We start from the raw sequence: 12,080 nt of genomic DNA on the forward strand, positions 1-12,080 counted from the left end.
ACTAGTAGGAATTACAGAAATTTTAAGATGGACTCTAATTAGCAGACGAGAAGGCAGAAGAAGGAGGAGGCTGAATAGAGATTGTTTACAAAATCAGATCAGCAGAATCTATATTACTCAGGTACTAGTTCATGTACAGTATTTCCTTTCAGAACAGCACACAAAGAATGCAAAGGTACAAGACCTTCCAGGGGAGAATCACAGTTAGAGATGAAAATGAAAACCAGGAAACAAAGTCATATTGTGCTTAACAAACTTTATATCCCTCACTCTTTTGACAGGAAAGGGACAAGCTTACACAACTTTCTTCTATTTCTGTGTGATCACAACACATGCTTGAGAACACTCACAGCAAACAGCCCCAAACTAGGGGAGAGCTAAACCAAGAGAACCACTGAACTGAACTGAAGCTAGAACTCCTGTACTAACTCCTGCTGAATTGAATCTTTATGGTTACCAATCTTGCACAGGCTGAATACTGAGTTACTGAAAAGTGAGTTAATAAGTGAAATATCCCAATATTAACTTGCTCCCCTCCCAGGAAATGGGCTCTCCCAGTTTCCTCACATGATTAACCAGGCACTTTCACTTTTCCATATATAGGAGCAACTCACAGAGTGACAGCCAAAGTAGGTAGAGGTACAGACCTCAGACAGATGCCTGATCAGTACACACACACACACACACACACACACACACACACACACACACACACACTCTCACTCTCACTCTCACACACACACTGACTACACTTACTTCACATGCTCAATTCAAGTTTTTGTGGAAAGTAGTAATTGACAGAAGTGTTAGCCCTGCTGATAAAGAAGTTTAGTCCTTCCACTCAGAAAGGGAAAGGCACTAAAGACAGAGCTCTTGAACTACTATTTTGATCAACCCATCAGGAAAAGTGTCAAAATCATGAATGGACCGGTGGATGGCTTATGTGACCACACTGTAAATGATGAAGGTGCTTTCATGTTCACATCAGAGTCTGTGGGAGAAGGGCATCCAGGTAAGTAACTGGCTGCAGGGGTACAGACAAATCAGAATATTTTCAATTAAATTCTGTTTAAGAAAGTCTGGCCAAGAATCCAGTCAATATCAGTATTATCATACGGGGCGGTGGTGATGGTGGAGTATTTTTCCACTGGATGCTTATCCATTTAGACTTAAAAATGCTGGTGGTTATGATGCTGCTGCAGGATATGGTGAGTTGCTACTCTAATTCATATCTGTGAACTGGCTGTGTGTTCCTTCCATGTGGCAATTTGCTCTTGTTTCTGCTTGTTTATTTTGCATCTTTCTTTCAGCAGATTACATTTGAGATCATACTGCATCTTTGGTAGCCTCAAGTTTCACACATGTCGAGTTCCACAACCTTGAAGTTTTGTGAAACTCTCCTGCATACATGTTCTGCCATAAAACTGCCAGTCACAATGACAGGAATATCTCTGAGCAGGCTATTTCAAAACCGTTAAAAATGAAAGGCCCCATCAGCTATGCATGGCAGCCCCCCGATTCCCCTCCCCCATGATCTGTTTTTTGTTAAAACATATGGGATTGCTTAAGCAGGCAGTGGACAGTTATTTGCTAAACTTTATGTATTGTCAGCAGATTTTAATTTAATTTAATTTGAAAACAAATGATCATCTGCCATAAACATGCAGTTTGTTTCCTACAAATAATGCTAGAGGACAATGACCTATTTGATGTCCTTTAAAGTGTATTTTAGAAAACCATTTTGCATCCTCTAACTTTTGCCATGACAATGCCTTCCAGGTCTATGCACTGACTTGGATTATATAAGGGTGAATAATGAAATTGGACAGGGGGTGGGGTGCGGATGACCTATCTGATATGAAGAAAAGGATCAGTGTCAAAACCAAAACCATCTCTGCTTTTATGCTTCTCCAATTTTTGCTCACCTCTATAATATTAACTGGCTACTACAGGTCAAATCCTCGGCTGATGCAAACAGGTGTATCTCTGTTGACTTCAACGGAGCTATGCCAGTTTACAGTGTCTGGTGATCTTTCCCAATTGTCAGTGGCTGATGTAACAAGACCAAGAAACAATGACACACAACTGAAGGGTAGGTTCCACCGTAGTGTTTGCTCAGCAACTATAGAGCACATGCGATTAATAGCACCAAGAGTCTTATGTCATTCTAAAGAAGGCTTTTTAATTTTTTTAATTTAAAGCAACACTCTCAAGGATGATGGGTCCAAAATGTCTCTTAATTATTTTTTAATTCCCTCAGTCAGTGATGGTGAGCCTCCAAGCATTTGGAGATTTGGTTCAGATAAATACCCGAAAGTGCTTCACTTAGCTTCTTTCCCTTTCACCTTTTATTCTGTCTCCTATTCTTTGTCCTGATCCATCTTTAAGCTTAACTGACCCTCAAATTCCTTTCCTCATCTCCAAAAGTCCCTCTCTCAGCTTCCAAGGGCTTAACTGATGTCCTCCTCCCTCTTGCAGTTCCCAGCATCACTTTAATCCCCCAGTTCCCTTTCTGATCACCAGGAGGACTAACTGCACCACTGGTGATTTTTCATTGAGTATTCAGGCTTGTCTCTCTCCCCGCTGAACTCTCTGGCTATTTAAAGCTCCCACATTTCATGGCTTCCTGGGTAACTGGAACTTCCTCAGGTCTTAGGAAAACGTAGGGATTTATAAGATTTGTGGACAGCATCTCCCCCAGCAGCGATTGCCAGATCTCCAAAGGTCTCAACTTGCATTTCTGTGAAGAAAGGAAGCTTGTTGTAGATTTAAAAAAGAGAGAGCAGGAAGGTGAAACATGCCAGGGCTTTCTGAATTCCGCCATATAAAAATATTTGGGTTTATTTGGTTCAAGTCAATGTTTGAGCTAACGTATGGGCCAATGTTTGTTCTTTCCAAACCAACAGACCCATCCTCATATATAACAGTGTGAAAAACAATCATTCCTCCCAAACAAGAGTCAACAGGCTTCCAGATTGGGGCAGCCAAGGGTGGCACCAAGACACCCTTTGCAGCTCCCTGATTCTGGGGCTCTATCATACTCCAGCTGTCAATGGCCTCTTGGGGCTGTTCTGGTTGCTGGAGGTCAGCAGGATGCAGTTGCATCCTAGTCAAAACCCTCTTTTCCCCAGCTATGCTTCTACACAGGCCCACGGGGAGGTGATGTAGGAGCTGCAACATTAGCCTTAGGTTACCCAAGAATTTCTCTGTGTCAGCTGGCCACTTAAGCTAGGCTTAAATCTGTTTTCTGCAGATTTCACTGTGCAGCCAAACTGACTTGACACAGACGCGTGAGTGGAGCAAAGCAGACTTAACAGGGCTGAGGATCTGCTCTAAGGTCTGTAGAGGGGCGTCCGATGGGAGAACACTATCAAATATATCAGACTAAATTCTTAAATTCTACCTTTTGCAAGTGTGTTCTTTTTACATTTGTTAATTGCTCAACACACTGAACCTGTATTAAAATACAGGTTTCCCCCCAGTTTTCATAGAACACTGAATTTGTTACACTACAGTAATATCCACTGCAATAGACTCATGACATAGTCTTTTACAAGAATATGAATTTGCTCCAGGATCTCAAGTTTGCTGAGTGTTAATGTTAAAAAATAAGCTTCCTTGAATGCATTCATTCTAGCTAGGTGTCTGTATAGAACTGACGAAAGTAATGTATATGGTAAAATTCCCAGGCACTGTTAGGAAATATCAAATACTGCCAAGTTGGAGTTGTGCAAACAGCAAGTGAGAGCACTTCGTAACAGACGTCAGAGGCAGTCCGGGGAGCACTTATACATTATAAAGCACTGAAACAGATGAGCATTTGTTACCTGTAAATACATTTAATTTTGTGATCAGGGAAGAAGAGGAATTAGTTACACAATTTTAATTAAAGATGAGCCAAACCAAATGCCCAGCTCTGAATGCCCACAGCCTCTCAAGACGTTTGGATCCAGATCCAGATTTGAACAAACCAGCCAAAGCTAATTTTTATTTATAGATTCATAGATTCATAGATTCTAGGACTGGAAGGGACCTTGAGAGGTCATCGAGTCCAGTCCCCTGCCCGCATGGCAGGACCAAATACTGTCTAGACCATCCCTGATAGACATTTATCTAACCTACTCTTAAATATCTCCAGAGATGGAGATTCCACAACCTCTCTAGGCAATTTATTCCAGTGTTTAACCACCCTGACAGTTAGGAACTTTTTCCTAATGTCCAACCTAGACCTCCCTTGCTGCAGTTTAAGCCCATTGGTTCTTGTTCTATCCTTAGAGGCTAAGGTGAACAAGTTTTCTCCCTCCTCCTTATGACACCCTTTTAGATACCTGAAAACTGCTATCATGTCCCCTCTCAGTCTTCTCTTTTCCAAACTAAACAAACCCAATTCTTTCAGTCTTCCTTCATAGGTCATGTTCTCAAAACCTTTAATCATTCTTGTTGCTCTTCTCTGGACCTTTTCCAATTTCTCCACATCTTTCTTGAAATGCGGTGCCCAGAACTGGACGCAATACTCCAGCTGAGGTCCAACCAGAGCAGAGTAGAGCGGAAGAATGACTTCTCGTGTCTTGCTCACAACACACCTGTTAATACATCCCAGAATCATGTTTGCTTTTTTTGCAACAGCATCACACTGTTGACTCATATTTAGCTTGTGGTCCACTATAACCCCTAGATCCCTTTCTGCCGTACTCCTTCCTAGACAGTCTCTTCCCATTCTGTATGTGTGAAACTGATTTTTTCTTCCTAAGTGGAGCACTTTGCATTTGTCTTTGTTAAACTTCATCCTGTTTAACTCAGACCATTTCTCCAATTTGTCCAGATCATTTTGAATTATGACCCTGTCCTCCAAAGCAGTTGCAATCCCTCCCAGTTTGGTATCATCCGCAAACTTAATAAGCGTACTTTCTATGCCAATATCTAAGTTGTTAATGAAGATATTGAACAGAGCCAGTCCCAAAACAGACCCCTGCGGAACCCCACTCATTATGCCTTTCCAGAAGGATTGGGAACCATTAATAACAACTCTCTGAGTACGGTTATCCAGCCAGTTATGCACCCACCTTATAGTAGCCCCATCTAAATTGTATTTGCCTAGTTTATCGATAAGAATATCATGCAAGACCGTATCAAATGCCTTACTAAAGTCTAGGTATACCACATCCACAGCTTCTCCCTTATCCACAAGACTCGTTATCCTATCGAAGAAAGCTATCAGATTGGTTTGACATGTTTTGTTCTTTACAAATCCATGCTGGCTGTTCCCTATCACCTTACCACCTTCCAAGTGTTTGCAGATGATTTCCTTAATTACTTGCTCCATTATCTTCCCTGGCACAGAAGTTAAACTAACTGGTCTGTAGTTTCCTGGGTTGTTTTTATTTCCCTTTTTATAGATGGGCACTATATTTGCTCTTTTCCAGTCTTCTGGAATCTCTCCCGTCTCCCATGATTTTCCAAAGATAATAGCTAGAGGCTCAGATACCTCCTCTATTAGCTCCTTGAGTATTCTTGGATGCATTTCATCAGGTCCTGGTGACTTGCAGGCATCTAACTTTTCTAAGTGATTTTTAACTTGTTCTTTTTTTATTTTATCTGCTAAACCTACCCTCTTCCCATTAGCATTCACTATGTTAGGCATTCCTTCAGACTTCTCGGTGAAGACCGAAACAAAGAAGTCATTAAGCATCTCTGCCATTTCCAAGTTTCCTGTTACTGTTTCTCCCTCTTCACTGAGCAGTGGGCCTACCCTGTCTTTGGTCTTCCTCTTGCTTCTAATATATTGATAAAAAGTCTTCATGTTTCCCTTTATTCCTGTAGCTAGTTTGAGCTCATTTTGTGCCTTTGCCTTTCTAATCTAGCCCCTGCATTCCTGTGTTGTTTGCCTATATTCATCCTTTGTAATCTGTCCTAGTTTCCATTTTTTATATGACTCCTTTTTATTTTTTAGATCATGCAAGATCTCGTGGTTAAGCCAAGGTGGTCTTTTGCCACATTTTCTATTCTTCCTAACCAGCGGAATAGCTTGCTTTTGGGCCCTTAATAGTGTCCCTTTGAAAAACTGCCAACTGTCCTCAGTTGTTTTTCCCCTCAGTCTTGATTCCCATAGGACCTTACCTATCAGCTCTCTGAGCTTACCAAAATCTACCTTCCTGAAATCCATTGTCTCTATTTTGCTGTTCTCCCTTCTACCCTTCCTTAGAATTGCAAACTCTATGATTTCATGATCACTTTCACCCAAGCTGCCTTCTACTTTCAAATTCTCAACAAGTTCCTCCCTATTTGTTAAAATCAAGTCTAGAACAGCTTCCCCCCTAGTAGCTTTTTCAACCTTCTGAAATAAAAAGTTGTCTGCAATGCAGTCCAAGAATTTGTTGGATAGTCTGTGCCCTGCTGTGTTATTTTCCCAACATATATCCGGATAGTTGAAGTCCCCCATCACCACCAAATCTTGGGCTTTGGATGATTTTGTTAGTTGTTGTTTAAAAAAAGCCTCATCCACCTCTTCCACCTGGTTAGGTGGCCTGTAGTAGGCTCCTAGCATGACATCACCCTTGTTTTTTACCCCTTTTAGCCTAACCCAGAGACTCTCAACACTTCCATCTCCTATGTCCATCTCTACCTCAGTCCAAGTGTGCACATTTTTAATATATAAGGCAACACCTCCTCCCTTTTTCCCCTGTCTATCCTTCCTGAGCAAGCTGTACCCATCCACACCAACATTCCAATCATGTGTATTATCCCACCAAGTTTCAGTGAATTTGAAACATTAAATTAAAACTAAATAGTAAAACTGTGAAAAATCTACCATTTGAGCCACTGGGGTTGATGCCAGTGTTTACTTTGGTTTACACCTGCATAGATTTACATCCCTGATTCTTCTGTCACTTACACTGATGGAACTCTATTGTCTAAAGTGGAGTTACTCCTGAATTTTGCTTTGAGTTTCCAGTGAGAACAAGCCCAATAAGTCAAAGTATTGTAGAAATCTAAATCAGTTCTGTAAATATATAAGGTGAAACTCGGCATTCAGCTGCAAAATTGTCTGAAACCACAAATTTCTCTAGGTGGCAGCTCAAAACCATAAATCATCTTAGGTTTTCTCAAAACTAGGTTCAGGTCTGAGGCAGAGACTGAAATACTGCCCATATAGGAGCTAACAGTAGTTTTCAATGGGGTTGGGATTTCATCCTGAGTTTGTAACTAAAACTGACACCAGTTGACTCTTGCATAGTTTCTGGTTTAACTGTGAACATTTCTCTGTGATCCCTTTTAAATTTGTAATTAGCCCCTCCAGTCAATGGAATGTCTAAAATGCCCATTGTTTCTCTTGGTGCCTCTTGGAATATAAAGATTCTGGAGCACAAAGAAACATTTCTTCTGGAAAAAGAGGTGCTTAAGAATACCAGTGTGTTCTCTGCTGTGACTGATGGGAAATATTTCAGTGCTTCATAAAAGTGCTCCCAGTTTTTGATGTAAAATCTAGAATGGATTCTTTGGGGGAAGTTACTATGTCAGTTGTACCAAAGTCCCCATCAGGGAGGACAGAGGAATCTTCTTTGGACATTGCACTCAATGAACTGGCTTTTGTTGAAGCTGTGTATGCATAGATCACACCATCTTTCCACACGTCTAAATAGGTATACTATTAGAATTTACCACTTACAGAATCATACTATGTACTATCTCCACAATGTTCTCTATACCCTGGGCTCTTTACAGAAATTGAAGTAATCAGAAAAAGCAAAAGGCTGGCACTGTCTACATGTGCTAATGTCACATGCACAATATTAATAAATCCAGCAGCCTAGGTTTGCTGTTGGTGGATCCTCTAGTTGAAGGGGTGAGATTGTAACAGAGTTATAGCCCTTTTAACAGTGTTAATAGATATTTTAAATTATCATGATGATATTAATATAATAATGAATATGACAGAGTCCTCATGTTACAGATAAGAAAACTTTTAGAACATTCTCTTTAGACACAGAGAGCACTAAAATGTTCACATTTCTCTTCCTCTGCTGGATACTGTGGAGACATTTGTTTGAAAAGGTATTTCATTTGTGACTGGTGATTATACCTCTCCTATCTGGACATTAGAATAATTTCCACAAAATTGTGCTTGAGAACACTCAAAGAAGTAAAGCTCCTGGACGAGATCTTTAGCTGGTGTGAACTGGACGGTTTTCCCATATAAATGTCCCTCTTAACAAGAGAGGGAGGGGAAATACAGGGAATACATTATTTATTTATTTAGATGTAATGATCTCCTGTAGCATGCTCTATGCATCACATGTATTAAAAAAAACAGATTCAGCACAAACTGTTGAGATCTGACAATAATTAATGAACTGCCGTTACACAATACTGCCAAGTAAACATTATATAATAACTCCCTGTCTCCCACCTCAGCAGCTTAACCTCTTCACAAACATCTCAGAATAAAGGTGGGCTATGCAAAAGTGGTATTTTGTTCGTAGAAGGTTAACAAACCTGGGGTCTTGTAGACTAAAGAGGAGAGTGAATTCCAAATTCCAATTCAAGCACCTCCACTAATCACAACTGCATATGGGAAGCGAGATGTTTTCTCAGGTCACCAGGTCCCAAGCTGTTTAAGATATGCTCTACTTTGAATTGTGCAGGAGAACTGACTGGCCAAGAAACCCTCTGGCCAAGAAAGGGAAGCCATGCTGCATCTCTTTGATGATGGTGCATTATGCTTTGGAAGGCATTGTTCTCCCTGAGTCACAGTGCCTACCAGGTCCCAAAGCTTTGGCACTTAAAACTAAACCCTCCTCTTCACCCAAAATGACTGATGTAACTTTAAGCAGAATTGCCTCCAAACAGAATGTCTTTCAGAGTTTTCCATGAAGTTTCAGGAAGTCTTTTAAGATAAAATAATAATAATAAAAAAAGTTTCCACTAAAAATGTCCTAAGGTTTTCAACCATATTAAAACAACACCAACCAACCAACCAACCAAAACCTTAATATTGCAAAGTAAAATGTCACAAAAAGTCAGAAAATGCAAATTCTTACAGCAGGCTTAAATTATTCACCGTGCACCTCCTGTATATTTGATGGCATTTAACAACATATACAATAATATTACTAAGCAATACATTTAACAAAGAGAACAGAAATGCAAAGTATTGCATATATTCAGTGTGGCTGAATTCATGTTTATGTAAGTACCCCACTTTTACACTTTTGACTTTTTTTCATTTAAACAGTGCAGCCTTAATGTTGCATTGTCATAGTCTTTTAACTTACAATCCTGTGTATTTTGTAAAATATAAACAATAGAACAGGAGGAAACATGGGGAGGGGGTGGAAACACTTTCTACTGCCACCTTTATGAGTATAAGGCTGATGGAAAGTTGGGGTTTTGACAAAATTAAAATTTTTGTGGAAAATGCTTTCCCCAACTTTTAAAAAAAATTTTTGTCAGAAAACTGCATTTTTGGGCTGAAAACCGATTTTTTTCAGATTTTGGCAGATTTTAGATGAAAATTTCAAGTTTTTGTTGAAATTCTTCAGTTTTTGGTTGTTGAAAATCAAAAACATCTCATTTTTTTAATGAAAAGTCAAAATCTTGTCTGGACCCGTCCCATTTTCCGATCAGTTCAAATTGGGAGTCTGGTAAGTACTACATGGTTTCCTTGGAATGGCACACACTTTGAAGTGTGAAAATGATATATATGCACCTTAAGTAGAATGCAGAAAAGCTGAATATTGTCTCTCAATGTGCTTCAGACGTTATCCAAAGTCCATTAAAGTACATAAATGGAAGTCTTTTCATAGATATAGTAGTATGAAATCCTTACCCAGTGGATCATAGAATATTGTAACAAGCCATATTAGCTAACCTTGTAAGGGTATCATATGTAATAAATGATAAAGTAAACATGCAGTATTCCAAACTATATGGTCTGAGAAATCTGTGATTAATAAGCTGTCCTGGGCATGTGTATCTCTTATGTCATGAACTCTGTACATAAATATGTATTTAATGATCAATATAAAATATGCAGCTGGGTTATTCATTATACCCAATCTACTCATATGGAGTAAAGTATGGAGATAATCATAATATTTGAAGCATAGTTGTAGTCAGAAAGGGTAATCTTTACAAACAACATTGAGAGTTTTAATATTAGTTTTCCATATCAGATTTGTTTACAGATCAAATGAGATTTCCAGCTATCTGCATTGTAAACTCTATCTGCAGGGCCGGCTCCAGGCACCAGACGAGAAAGCACGTGCCTGGGGTGGCACATTGTAAGGGGCGGCATTCCGGCCAATCTTGGGGCGGCACATTCCGGCCGCCCTGCCTTGGTTCTTTTTTTTTTTTTTGCTTTGGCAGCCCGGTCCGCAGATCCGGAGCCCCCGTCTGGCTCCCCGCGCTCCGCCAGTCCCAGCCCAGCCCTGCAGGGGCACGGACCCCGGCCCAGGGGGGCAGGAACTAGCGATCCCCGCCGCTCACCGTGCTGCCGGGCTCCCCGGGACATGCCACTCCCTGCTGCCTGCATTGGCCTCCGCCTCCCGCGCCGCTCTGAGCCCGGCCCAGCCAAGCTGCCTTTAAAGGAGCGGCTGAGCCAGCACCTCCTGCAGCCCCCAGCGGCTCCACCTGCCCGGCCGGGAGAGACACCCCAAGGCTGGAGGGGGGAGCCCCTCTCGCCCGGCTGCGAGGCCCCACCCTTCACCTCCCTGCGAGCCACCTTGACCGCCCTCCACGTGCTCCCTGCGGCTGCTGTTTTTTGTTGTTGTTTGTTTTTTGCTTCGGCAGTCCGGCGCCCTTTTTTTTTGCTTGGGGCGGCAAAAAAGCTAGAGCCGGCCCTGTCTATCTGGGAATGGAAAACCAAGCTGGGTTCTCTGCAGCCTTTTGCATCATAACAAACATTCAGCATTTCACAATTAGCTGGCAGTTTTGATGATGATGCATGAGACATAATAGTGTCCACCTTGCCCTATCCTAGTTATATTGGCTCTGCAGCACTGCTGATGGCAGTAAAATCTAATTTGTTTCAATGAAACAATCACTCGATGATTACTTGTTCTGTTCATTCCCTCTGAAGCACCTGACATTACTGTCGGAAGACAGAATTCTGGGCTAGATGGACCATTGGTCTGACCCAGTGTGGCTGTTCTTATGTTCTTAAAGAAGTAGATGAGCTACAAAGACACATAGGAGAGGAAAGGGAGATATTTTTTGAAGAACCTGTTTTTCTACAACAGGAAGTAAGAAAGTGCCATAGTTATTTGGCTACTCACTTGGTTACAAACATATTTTAACAAGAGGTAAGGAATTTTTCAATAACTAATTTTTTCATTAAAAAATGTAAGTTTTCATTGAAACCCAAGCTGTTCACAAAACAAGGTCAGTTTGAACAAATCTCCTGACTTAAAAAAATATTGAGCGGAGAAAAAGTTTTGAAATTGTCAAAATGTCCCATTTCAACTTTTTCAAAACAAAAAGTTTCTGTTTCCAGGCTAAATGACTTTTTGTTTAGAAACTTTAGTAAATGTAGAGTAAAAAAAGTAGACAAAAAAGTCACAATTAGAATGTTAGGTTTTGAAAAGATCAAATGAAATGTTTCAATTGACCCAAACCATTTATTTTTTTGTTTTGGATTTTTACTTCATGAAATTTTTTACGATTTGGACTTTTTGTCCTGATTAACAACATGAAATTTTTTCGATATCTTGAAAATAATTCATGGAACAGTAAAATTGTTTCCTGGCCTGCTCTAATTTTAATATTTGCCTATTTGAAATTCATTTTGGGTGAGGAGATGCACTGGCTACCTCTATCGCTCATAGAAGAGTTTTTCTGTGAGTCAGTTAAGCTTGTGAATCCAAAGACTCTTGTGGGCTGATTTTCAGATGTCTTGAGCACCTACATTCCCATTACCTTTGCTGATGTGGGGTTCAATTGTGGGGGCTTAGCATTTCTGAAAATTAAGGCATTTATTTGGACAAACTGATGTCTGTATGACAAATGTATGTCCAAGTATCTGGAGAAGACTTCACTTTATATATATATATATATATATATATATATATATATATATATATATA

The 12,080-nt window shown here is 40.3% G+C and overlaps 1 protein-coding gene across 1 annotated transcript in view; it reads left to right on the forward strand.

Annotated features, from left to right (window-relative positions):
- The first annotated feature begins 732 nt into the window (after positions 1–732).
- The window catches only part of MAT1A (methionine adenosyltransferase 1A), a 29,795-nt gene continuing 18,447 nt past the window's right edge, over positions 733–12,080 (forward strand). The window contains exon 1 of the mRNA XM_024210070.2: positions 733–1,012. Within this exon, the coding sequence (XP_024065838.1) occupies positions 919–1,012 (94 nt within the window). The 5' untranslated portion in view covers positions 733–918. The remainder of the gene's footprint in view (positions 1,013–12,080) is intronic.

The sequence above is a fragment of the Terrapene carolina genome, unplaced genomic scaffold, assembly GCF_002925995.2.
Source record: "Terrapene carolina triunguis isolate 2854851 unplaced genomic scaffold, T_m_triunguis-2.0 Scaffold146, whole genome shotgun sequence".
NCBI classification, from domain to species: Eukaryota; Metazoa; Chordata; order Testudines; family Emydidae; genus Terrapene; species Terrapene triunguis.